Source organism: Protopterus annectens, chromosome 6.part0, assembly GCF_019279795.1.
Source record: "Protopterus annectens isolate FY-2018-M chromosome 6.part0, PAN1.0, whole genome shotgun sequence".
In the NCBI taxonomy this organism is placed as follows: Eukaryota; Metazoa; Chordata; order Ceratodontiformes; family Protopteridae; genus Protopterus; species Protopterus annectens.
In genome coordinates, this window is record NC_056737.1 from 1579514922 (window position 1) to 1579528109 (window position 13188).

The 13188-nt window shown below is 38.8% G+C and overlaps 1 protein-coding gene across 1 annotated transcript in view; it reads left to right on the forward strand.

Annotated features, from left to right (window-relative positions):
• LOC122804009 (high affinity cGMP-specific 3',5'-cyclic phosphodiesterase 9A-like) overlaps window positions 1–13188 on the forward strand; it is a 708135-nt gene that overhangs the window by 567334 nt on the left and 127613 nt on the right. The window contains exon 12 of the mRNA XM_044073690.1: window positions 5868–5972. Within this exon, the coding sequence (XP_043929625.1) occupies window positions 5868–5972 (105 nt within the window). The remainder of the gene's footprint in view (window positions 1–5867; window positions 5973–13188) is intronic.

The following is a 13188-nucleotide window of genomic DNA, read 5'->3' on the forward strand; positions in this document are numbered from 1 at the left end:
AGTTGCTGCTGTCACATATTTTTTCCACTCTGATGATTGTCTTTACTGTGTTCCATAGTATATCCAATGCTGTGGAATTTTTTTTGTACCTTTCTCCTGACTGATACATTTCAACAATGAGATCCCTTTGATGCTTTGTAAGCTCTCTGCAAACCATGGGTTTTGCTATAGCAGGCAACTGAGTAAATGTCAGGAAAATCCTACTAGGATAGCTGAACTTTATTTGGGGTTAATCAGAGTCTCTTTAATTAATGGCAGGTGTGTACCCAAGAAGACTGAAATTGTGGTCTCATTTTTATAGGTTCATAGGTTCATTGATAGGTACTAGGCTATTGGTCCTAGGGCCTATATAAGCCTAGCCAAAAAGGTACCCTGGCATTTGCAACCAAGAAAATTATTTTCCTGTGCCTCTGTCAATCAGAGCCACAGAAGTGATCCCCGGGGTGAATTTCCTATCTCCCATCCAATCATCAAGATTTTTTTTGAAGAGTGCTAATGAGGAGCTTTGTTTGATATAGATAGGTAGTTTGTTCCAGAGTATGGGAAGTCTCTGGGACAGGAATCTATCCCTCCAGCCTGTTCTGTTTATTGTGGTGACAAGGTTTAGGTCCCTAGAGCATGTAGCTCGAAGGGATTGTGATTTCTTTAAGTGGAGCATGTCCAACAGCTCTGGGTTTGACATAGCTTTGAGTAGGCTATATGCGACAGAGTAAAGCTGGAGTTTTTGAGACAGTCTGTGTAGGGCATCTGTTTGAGGCTGGTAATCCTCTTTGTGAGGTATTTCTGCGGCCTTTCCAGTTGTTGTAGATGTCTTGTGAGGTACATACCAAAAGGGGTGCTGTATTCTATAATGGGTCTAATGAGTGACGAGTAGAGGGGAACAATGACAATGACATATTTTTTCCTGGATGAGAAACCTTTTGTGATGAGCTATGTCATGTAGAAGGATTTCCTGACTACTGTGGTGATGTGATTATCAAAGGAGGGACTACTGTCCACCTGTGTCCCAAGGTCTCTTATCATATTTTTGGTGTTAAGCAGACTACCGCCTATGTTGTAGTTCATGGGTACAGAGTTTTTACCAAAAGGGCGGACAAGGGTGGTTCAGTTGTGGTCTTAGATTCAAGCTGGTACGCTCAGAAACTAAACATGCTTTTGTCTGATGTGTGCACCTACTTACCCATTAATCCTATTGAAGTGAGGAGGGTTATTGATAGGGTACACAACAAGTTAACAAGCTTGACTCAAATGTTATTGATTACACCACAGGAATTGGAGTTTTTATACGTTGACAAACCGATCACTCCAGTCTTTAAAGCACTGCCGAAGGTACACAAGAGTTTGAGTGACCCACCCCTAAGACCGATTGTATCGGGTAGGGGATGGGTCACAGAAAACATATCGATTTGGCTGGAAGTGTTTCTCAAACCATATGTGGCATCCATACATTATATATTGAAGGACACAGGGCATTTTTTGACATTGATTGGCGATATCAAGTTAGGGGAGCTACCAGAGACATATCTGATGGCCACCCTAGACGTGAACAATTTGTTCACAGTAATCAATAATGATTATGGGATACGGGCCATTAAGACCCTTTTGACAGCCAGGGGTCTCTTACACAACAAAGTGGAGTTGGTCATTGAACTGTTAACCTTGGTATTGGAAAACAACATATTCCAAGGAACAGAGAGTGTGTATAGGCAGGCACAGGGGATAGCCATGGGCACCCCCTGTGCCAATACCTATGCAAATCTTGTGCTCTCCCATTGGGAAGAGTTGTTTGTGTTTGGTAATCATACTTGGAAGGAACAACTATACAAGTATTTCCATTTTGTTGATGATATTTTTATTTTGTGGAAGGGGACAGATGTAGAGTTAAGGTCCTTCATAGATTACCTCCACACCACTACCACTTTCCTTAGGTTTAGTGTGGTCACATCTAAGGAGGCCGTAGATTTTTTGGATGTATGCTTGATACAAACAAGGGGAAGTTTTTCTTCCAAGTTATATAGGAAGGAGTGTTGGAGAAACACGATGCTGTCCTTCGACAGCATGCACCCGAGACACACTTTTCCTAACGTTGTACAGGGACAGTTAGGACGGATCTCCAGGTTGAGCAAGGATGACCAACAGTTTGAGGGGGAAGTGGTACATTTGGGTCAATGTTTTGTTGACAGAGGTTACAATGAAAACATGGTTAAGGAGATTATAAAGAAGAATAAACCACATAGACTCAATAAGTACAAACCATGGTTAGATACATCTTGTAACAACCAGGTGGCAAGGGACGTTAGGTCCTATACCCGTAAGGTAACATTGACTTATGGGAGTGATACTAGAGGGGTTTGTAACATTATACGGAAAAACTGGAACATCATAACTAGTGATGAATCTCTAAGAGACATGGTAGGTACCCAACCGCGTTTTGTATACAAAAGGAACAAGAATTTAAAAGATGTTCTATGTAAAGAAGAGAGGGCTCCAGTTAGAAAGCATGTCATGGGGAGAGCAGGGACTGTTTCTTGTGGTTGTTGTAAGGCATGTGCCTTCATTAAAAAAGGGGTGGAATTTCGCCACCCTAACAACAATAAGTTATACATTTTTAAGGGGAAAGCAACTTGTAAGACCACCGATGTTGTTTATATAGCTGAGTGCAGCTCGTGTTCGAGCTATTATGTCGGGAAGACCAATCAGATGTTGAAAGAAAGGATTCTTCAACATTTGTCTAACATTAGAAATAAAAATGAAAGCAATGCATTGTTTAGGCATTTGAAAAAACATCCTTCGCATGGTTTTACTTTCAGGGTCATAGTGAATTTGCACTTGACCCATAGGGGGGGTGATATCAAATTGAACACAGAATTGGCTGAGACTAAATGGATCCTGGAATTGACAGCACACAGGGATCCAGGGTTAAACGATGTAGTTCCGCTTAAACCAGCACTCAGTAAAAGGCGGGTTTTTTACTAATTGGTGATTGGATAGATTGTGTTTTAAAAACAGTAGTATGATGTAATGCTTTTATCTGAAGAAGGGTATTAACCCGAAAGCGCTCATTGCACATTGTTCTTGTTTTATGGAATAAATTGTTTTATATAACAAGCAGCATCCAGCTACGTTTTTATTCATTTACTGTTTATTGTGGTGACAAGGTTTAGGTCCCTAGAGCATGTAGCTCGAAGGGATTGTGATTTCTTTAAGTGGAGCATGTCCAACAGCTCTGGGTTTGACATAGCTTTGAGTAGGCTATATGCGACAGAGTAAAGCTGGAGTTTTTGAGACAGTCTGTGTAGGGCATCTGTTTGAGGCTGGTAATCCTCTTTGTGAGGTATTTCTGCGGCCTTTCCAGTTGTTGTAGATGTCTTGTGAGGTACATACCAAAAGGGGTGCTGTATTCTATAATGGGTCTAATGAGTGACGAGTAGAGGGGAACAATGACAATGACATATTTTTTCCTGGATGAGAAACCTTTTGTGATGAGCTATGTCATGTAGAAGGATTTCCTGACTACTGTGGTGATGTGATTATCAAAGGAGGGACTACTGTCCACCTGTGTCCCAAGGTCTCTTATCATATTTTTGGTGTTAAGTAGACTACCGCCTATGTTGTAGTTCATGGGTACAGAGTTTTTACCAAAAGGGATGACAATGCACTTTTTGGCATTGAGCTTGAGGCCATGGCTTTGACATCAGGCATCTGTCTCAGTGAGGCCCTTTTGTAGGATGTCCACATCGTTAGAAGTTTTGATTATGGCTCCTAGTTTGCAGTCATCTGCGCACTTCATTAGCCAAAGACCTTCTGTGTTAGCCTGTACTTCAGAGAAATAGATACCAAACAGGAGAAGACCCAGGACTGAATCCTGTGGTACTCCACTTGTCACTGGTCTGAAGTTGGATTTGGAGTCTGCTGCTTTCACAGTGTGGGTTCTGTCAGTGAGCCAGTTGGCAACCCATGTTGTGACACAGGGATTTATACTTCGTTTAGTGAGTTTCTCGATAATTCCAGAGTGGAGGATGGTGTCAAAAGCCTTGGCGAGATCTAGATACGCGGTGTGAACCACCTTACCCTCATCTACGTCTTTGGTGACCGCTTCAAAGAAGCTATCAGGTTTAGGAGACATGATCTGCCTTTTACAAACCCGAACTTTGGTAGGATCCAGAGTTTGGAGATTACCAATGTTATTGTTTATAAGATCCATGATGATTCGTTCCATAGCCTTACAGACCAGGCTCATCAGGATAATGGGGCAGTAGTTCCTGGTGTCTGTGGTGACTCCCCCTTTGTGGAGTGGGATAGCCGTCACTGTGCACCATTCAGTGGGCACAAAGCCTGAGGTTAGACTATGATTGAACATGGTATTTAGGTGGGGTGCCAGTTCATTCTGTAGTTCATGTAGAACACAGCCTGGGATGTTGTCGGGTCCCATGAATGCTGTGTTCTTGGTTTTGGAGAGTGTGGATTTTACCTGTGCAGCCGTGATTACAGGAACTTTGCATTCTTCCAGTATAGAGATGGGTCCTTTAGGGGGTGAGAGTGGGGAAAAATTAGCACTGAACCTATCTGCCAGGATGTTGGCAATATCAGTTGGTTCTGTATATTTAGTGCCATTGTGCTGTAACTCAAAGCAGATCCGAGTGTTGCCATTGAGATTCTTGATGTAGCTATAGGATGCTTTATGGTTGTCTTTAGAATCAGTGTTGATTTTGTTTTCATAACTAGCTTTGGAGGATTTTATGAGGGATCTCAGCTTCTTACTGAGGCTGACCAGGGAGTTGCTCCAATCATGGGATTTTACTTTTTTTTGCAACAGTTTTTTTCTTCTGTTGTAGAGTTTGTTTATGGCAGGGGACCACCAGACTGGCTTCCTTTTTTGGAGGATAGCATTTATATCAAAAAAACCTGGCATTTTAACAGGGGTGTGTAAACTTTTTTATATCCACTGTGTGTGTGTGTGTGTGTGTGTGTGTGTGTGTGTGTGTGTGTGTGTGTGTGTGTGTGTGTGTGTGTCTGTGTAGATATATATATATATATATATATATATATATATATATATATATATATATATATATATATATATATATATATATATATATATATATATATATATATATATATATAATATATATATGGGTCTACTTCATTTCACTGATAGCTCATTTCAGTGAAACTCAGTTGCCTGCGCACAATTCACTGAAAGCTCATTTCGCTGAAAACTCATTTGACTGAAACTCATTTCGTTGAGAGTTATATATGGTCTTTTCCCCACTGTAGTGCGATCCTGGGGTTAGTATATAAAGTAAGGAGGGGTGTGGGGTGCATAGCCCCACACCTATTTTAAATGTTTAAAACCATAGATATGGATACTTACAAGTCCAGTGAATGTCTCTCGCTAGAAGACAATATATAACCAAACTATATGGAGGGGGGCTATGCCCCCCACACCCCCCAATGTGGCGGACTGTGCCCTCACCCCCTTACTTTATATACTAACTCCAGGATCGCACTACAGTAGGGAAAAGGCCATATATAAATTTCAACTAAATGATTTTCAGTGAAATGAGCTTTCAGTGAAATGAAGTAGACACACCCACACACACACACACACACACACACACACACATATATATATATATATATATATATATATATTCTTGTATCATACACCTAGTGTTGATAAATGTTCACTAAAAAATAAATAAATAAATAATTATTTTATTACCACATACACTATATTTATGGAAGCATTAATCCTAGTTTTTGATTTGAATAGTTTTGTTTTTTAATGTGCAAAGTATAAAAAACAATGAAAATGTTAAGTTACTGTTACTTAAATACTATTAATGATCATGTGTTCTGTGCAGCTTATGATGATTATGATAAAGGTCAGTGACATTTCCAATGAAGCCAGACCTATGGCTGTAGCTGAACCATGGATTGATTGCCTACTTCAGGAGTTCTTCAATCAGGTAAGAAAATGTGCATTCAATAACCCTATGTACTTAAGCAATACAGGCAGTATCATGCTTTGCTAGAAATTAATTGTTAACAGTAAAACTGATACATTCCAAAGCAAAACTCCAGTGAGGCAAGCTGTTGATTGGATGATTCGTGTTGAAGTAATCAGCCATTAATAGCTCCCATGCATGCAGGTTGGTACACCATATGATATTACAAATTATACAACGACCCTCCATTAATATTCCAAAATGTGCACGCTGATTGGTCAGCGTGCACGTTGTAAATCAGAGTTATAGTAATGAAGAAAGGTCCAGTCGCCCGGACTTTTTCCATTAGTATAACTCTTTTTTTACAGCAACGGAGAACGCAAGATCTCCGTTGCTTTTTACACACTGTCTTGCTATGTTAAACGAGTTTAACATAGCGAGACAGCTTTAAAAAAAGTAACGGAGATCTTCCTATTTCCGTTGCTTTTTTTAAAGGTGTCTCGCTATGTTAAATGGGTTTAACATAGCGAGACAGCTTTAAGAAAAGCAACGGAGATTCTCCATTGCTTTTTTTAAAGCTGTCTCGCTATGTTAAACTCCTTTGACATAGCAAGACACTTTGTAAAAAGCAACAGAGATCTTGCTTTCTCCGTTGCTTCCGCCCACAGCTCTGATGTACTGCGTAAGCATATGCATGCACAGTACACCAGACCTGCCACAGAATACCAGACAGCTGCGGAAGGGCAGCAAGGAGGCATTATACAATGTCATTATTTAAGAAAAGTAATTATTTTTTTTCTTAAATAATGTCATTGTATAATAGCAATAACCCACTTCTGGGTGTGGGTAATGCTGGATTTACCCACGGTTGTCTTTGTTTGGCCACTCAGGCTTCGCCGTCTTGACCAAACCACACCAACCATGGTTAAATCTAGCATTACCCACACCCAGGCATGGGTTATTGCTATAGTACAACAGGAATTGCTGGACAACATGTTTAAATTCCATCTCCCAGCCACCAAGAATTCAGGGTACTAACAGAAGTAATTTTTTTTCTAGAAGCACATCATAAACTAAAGAACACAGAGTGAAAATAAAAGTTATATGGATTATATAATAATGTGTTTTCATTGCTTGTATTAAACGATAACATTCTACTGTATACCAGATCTTTGAAGTACTAATGCTGAAATGGTTATACTAAATGTTTCAGATCAACATACTGGAAGGTGTTAATGTTTAGAAGCTGTAGTTTCATAAAGTTAAGAATTTTCAGTTTACATTTTCTCAACCATATAATTTATCAGTAACCTTAGACACAGCTCCCATTCATGAGATGAGCTAGGCAGCCAACAGATGTCAGCCGGAAGGTTTCTCTACTTTTAAAAATATTTTCCTGAGTCACTCCTAAAACAAAACATTAAAAGACATAGCTGATCGATTTTATTCACTGAATGAAAAACAAACAAATGAATAAAATAAAAATATAAAGGAAACAAAATAGATATTTATAACCTCCAATAGGCTCTCTCCAGAATCAAGGTCAACAGCAATTTTATAACAAAACTCAAACCTCACTAGAACAAGGCATAAAATCTAACAAATGCCATACTGAAATGAGAATTTCTCGATGGTAAGAAATATATCCAGTGCTGCTGAGGCAGTGCCCCCCCCCCCTTCTGTCTGACTGAAGTATACTAATGCCAAAGTAGCCAAAAACAGGGTACATCTCAGTGCAGGTTACATATTCTGTTTTGCCAAGTTCTCATCAGGACAAGTTGGCAAAAGGCTGTGCTACAGTTGGCAAGCATTACCCATCCACAGTGCTTCCTCCAAACACTTAAGCAGCTGTCTGACTGCTGGGCTATAATGTGGTTACAGTCTGAGTACTTGAATTCAATTGACTTAATGAATGACCTAATTCTATATACAGAGCTGTGCCTGTCAATTGACTCGACATTTTCATCAGGTTTCGATTCATTTTTTTGTGGCCATTTTGGATTCTGTCCTTTATCTGTACATGATATGATGACAAGGTGATGAAATCTAGAAAAACATTAATATTTTCTCTTTGGGATGTCATACAGCAACAGCAAAATCTTTCATCTATGGTAGAATTAAACAATGCCACTCCCATAACTCAGGGTGTGTGTGTGTGTGTGCGTGTGTGTGTGTGTGTATGTGTGTGTGTGTGTGTGTGTGTGTGTGTGTGTGTGTGTGTGTGTGTGTGTGTGTGTGTGTGTGTGTGTGCACTCACTAAAACCATTTTGAAAATGCGGGCAGCAAATTTTAAAAGATGGTCACATTATGGACTAGACTCAAATACCTGCTGGAATACACTGAAAGAAGGTGATTCACTGAAATACATTACAAAGTTTACCTGTTACATGATTATTTTTTGATGAGACAAAGATATGATTTCCAATAAACAAAGAAACTATTGTTACAGTTCCTATTTGCAAGAATGGGGTGTTTTGTATATGGACTACCAATGACAAATGACTGTTTTTATCACTTCATAAAGAGAAAAGGACATTAATAGCGTTCTTTGTATTACAGATTGGACAGAGTACACACATGTCATAACATCTTCATTATCATCTCATGCTACATAATCCACATTCTTAGATAGTACAATGCCCAACTCTTGTTTTTTTAATAATCATATGCATATTAAAGAAGTCCAATTTCTTCCTTATTCTGTCTCTTTCTGACACTGCCATTTCAAAGTAGTGGTGTGGGTGTGTATTTTGCATTGTATTATTATTTCAACATAAATCTACATACGGCCACCATGGTTTCACTTGAAACCATCGAATTAACACTACGTCGAGTCTCACATCATCGAGACCATAACATCGTAAACTGAAACCACGGAAAACTTAAACCATCGAGATGCACAACATCGAAATATGAAACACGAACACGCACAACACCCTGTGACGGTCCCATGCAGTAAATAAACAATAATCGGCGGCACACGTAAATATCCTGTGTGGCATCATGTTAGCATTGCCAACGAAACATGCCAATAGTGCAAATGTTTTGCAAAAGTAGAGTTATTCACTGGTATTCCAAATAATGCATAAGAACGCAATGCAAACATATTCATGAAGGGAACATCAACTGTAAATCATCCTGTCGGAGTGTCATATGTATGTGCTAGATAGTTTAAAATTTCAAATATGTTAAACATTCTACATATCTGGTGCAGATAGTTATTTAAGTGTTGTTGTAACTTTAAACTTGTAAATATGTATATAGCAAACATAGGCGTGTTGTGATACTCTTCAGTTTAGACTTACGTCCTAATGTTCCCTTCATGAATATGTTTGCATTGCGTTGTTATGCATTATTTGGAATACCAGTGAATAACTCTAGTTTTGCAAAACATTTGCACTATTGGCATGTTTCGTTGGCAATGCTAACATGATGCCACACAGGATATTTACGTGTGCCGCCGATTATTGTTTATTTACTGCATGGGACCATCACAGGGTGTTGTGCGTGTTCGTGTTTCATATTTCGATGTTGTGCATCTCGATGGTTTAAGTTTTCGGTGGTTTCAGTTTACAATGTTATGGTCTCGATGACGTGAGACTCGACGTAGTGTTAATTCGATGGTTTCAAGTGAAACCGGCCACCATCACCTGTTATAGACTGGAATGCTAGTTAGAGTTTTCTCAGATGTACTCTGTGTTTACTTTGTGGCATATTTGTTATACAAGTTCATTACCTCTAGCTTTAGGTTTATTTTATAGCTTGCCGGTATAAGAAGAATCTTGTCATCCTTATGTAAGGGTAGTGTTGGATATATTTGCTCTACTCCTAAGTATATGAAGGAAGGAACTTGATTGCCTTCACCGTCTGTGATAATGCTAACCATATGTAGATTTCTTAATAATTTGTTTTCTATACATTATGCAATATCAGTAGATTAGCAGGAGAAATAATTGCACTTTTACTGTGTCCTAGGCCAGTATTCATAGATGTTTAGTACAATGTGCAGCTACATTAGCATAGGTTGTGACAACACACAAGGTGTGGCCAGTTCAGAAACACAGATAGCACAGCCGCGCAGCATGTAAAATAACATGGTATGTAGTGCATGCAAATGACCACATAATAAGGAAGTGAGGAACACCATGCAAATGAGACATGTAGATTATGCAAATGATGACATCAAACATGGCAAAGCAGTACATATGCATATAAAAATACGTCTGTATGGACTCATGGCACTGGCATTGTGGCACTGCACTATAAAGGATTGGTAATAAACTGTTGCCGCTTGCACGTGATGTCCACATGTGCATCTGTGCACAGAAGGTTATCATTTCATTCCTTAAGTAAGCTACTGTAATGGTCATGGTTCTTCAGGTACTGCAGGGCTCCTACATGGAGTGCCATGGAGTACAAAATATTCTTGTTCTTTCTGCGGAGGGATTTATTTGAACACCTGCTGGGGAAGTATGATAAGCTTGCCATGATGGTGAGTGATGTCACTTGTATCACCCATTCTGGTGAGGAATGTCATCATCGATACAGCAACATGCAGTGGTGCCACCCTAATCTACTTCAGTGGTGGGAATACTGATTAGAGTCATAGACAGTAGAAGATGTATTGTAAACATTTTTCCATGCTCTTATTGTATTTCCTGTCATACTTGTTTATTGAGGGGGTGCATACTTTCTTTTATGATGAAGAAGGAGTGAAAGATGAACATGGCAGAATGTCAAAGGAGGTGAAAGTGACTGTCCCAGCAGAAGAGGCATATGCTATGTGAGGATACACCACTTTGTAGCTGCCATTGTTTGTGTATGTTATGTGTGTACTAATGTCCCTTTTTTCTCATCTTTCATGTCTGGTTGTGCTGGTCATGGATTAGTGGGCGTTACCTCAGTATGACCCAGATGATGCCTGTGGCACTGGGTCACCAGTGGTTGCCAGTTCTGCCTGTCAGGAGGGATTGCTGGTGGTCATTATTCAAAAGGGTATGTAGGCTTCTCTTCTGACAATTGCCTAGTGGGGGTGGGTGGTCTCTTGTTGTTTTCCATCATCAGTTGTCGAGGCTAACTTCATCTGAATTACCTATTTCATTACCATGACATGCTTCCCGGCCTGCCTTATTGAATCACTTGACCTGTATACCCTAACCTTAGGTAATTAGAGGTGCAGCCTGTCTATGACATCATTCATGGCAGAGACTGTGCCTGGATTTTACTCCCTGGGCCAGAAATGACACCTGCCTTGTCCTAGTCCAAGTGTTCTGTTTATTATCTAAGATTCCCGATCACCAGCTATCTATTCTTTGTTAGTCAGTGCCATTCACTGCCTTCCCCCTTTTGTGAGTGTAGCACTCCTGTCTGCCTGTCTTTGTCTATGATTTATATTTGCCTGCCTGACTGTACTACCTTCTCATCTCCCTCTGTCCTGTCCCCAGCCATTTTGATTTATCTTCCCCTTTTTCTATGGGTATCTCTATCCCACAAAAAGATAGCCCTTCCTTCCACACCACCCGATATACCTTACAGTTAAACTTGTGTATGTTTATCTGCTTGTGGTTGGAATTAATTCAAGAAGTAGATGAATTAAGTGCCATAAAATAAGCTAAATATAAAAATCATTATAAGTAATTTTGCTGAAAAAAAATAGGTCACTATATAAAAACAATAAATATATTTTAGGTATATATCATATTGCCATTTGCCTTCTTAGTTCAATTAAATTGCATAAATTCAATCAGACAATGTTAGAAATAACAAAACGCCAATATGCAAGTAATAATCATGCGAATAGCCATGGCATAAATATACCATAACACATCTTGTCTAAACATAAACAGGAAACAGTCCTCAGGATCTCTTTATTAATGTGAATAATCACTTGCCTGAATAAGTACAGCAGCAGAACAGTCACACACTGAACTCATTTAAACACTTGTAATGGTACAGAACTGATAGAATAATTACTTAACAAAAGTGATAACAGGCTAGGCCTCTGTTATTGTAGTAGTAATAATAATAATAATAGTAATGTTGTTGTTGTATCTTTTGGCTTTTCCCGGTTAGGGGTCGCCACAGCGGAATTCCGGTCCGCTAATGATTGGCAGTAGATTTTTCCATACCGACTTGCCAGGCCTGACGCACAACCTTCAACAAAGGTACGCCCATTCAAGCATGTCTCTACAGAGAAGAGGCTTTAGCTGAGAATCGAACAGGACGTCTTACTGTGAGATGACAACATATAGTAATAATAATATAAAATCACTACATAAAAGTCTCCTGTTTACCACTAATTTTAAATTGTGTAAACTTAGTTCAAAATGTGCCACATCATTCTGGCCTAAATGTTGAAACAACTCTCATTAAGAAACTGAATACAGCAATCTAAAAATACATCATCTGCTCTCTCTTTGTTCTATTTTGGCATGTTTAACAGCTTTAAATGTTGGCATTCAGGACTTGATTTAAGAATGCTGTGGTAAAAAAAATTGCCTATATGCTTTCTTCTTTGTATTATCCACACTCTCATGTTAGCAGCTTCAGATAGGCCATCTCATGCATACTTCTCAACTGTACAGATTTTCACAGAAGATCCAGATTTTTTCCTCATATTTTTGGTGCGTTCCTCCTAAAATCTGTACCTTTCTGGCAAATAGCTGAGGATTGACGTCATTAAATAATGAAAAACATTTGAGTTTAAAACTCCACATCCTTCAGAAAATTCATGCTAATGCAAAATCTATTATTCTATCAACTTTCTTAAGTTTGTAAGAGCAATACTTAAAATCTGTCCCTATTTGTCCCCCATCATTTTAGGCTTTGTCCAGAATTTTTGCTCTAAGAGGTTGAGAGGTTTGATCTCATGCTGTTCACATCCAAGTTTGTACAAAGGCAGTAGATTAAATATAAAAAATATATACACTATTACAGATAAAAATATTCTATTAGATTGGTAGCAGAATCCATTAATGTCTATTTGATTTCTCAGCAAACAAGAGCAGGTTGTCACCAGCTATAAAAACTGTCAGAGAAGAAGGAAGTCAACTCTGTGGAACTAGACATACAGCAAGAGAAAGCATTAACTGTCAAATGACAATATTCCACACAGTTTTTTATTTGTGAAGAAAAAACATAATCAGATTTTTATCAATATGCAGAATAATTATCTGTCACATATTAAAATGTTTCAGTTAGTTTTATGCATTTTCTTATCATAACTACCTAATTCATT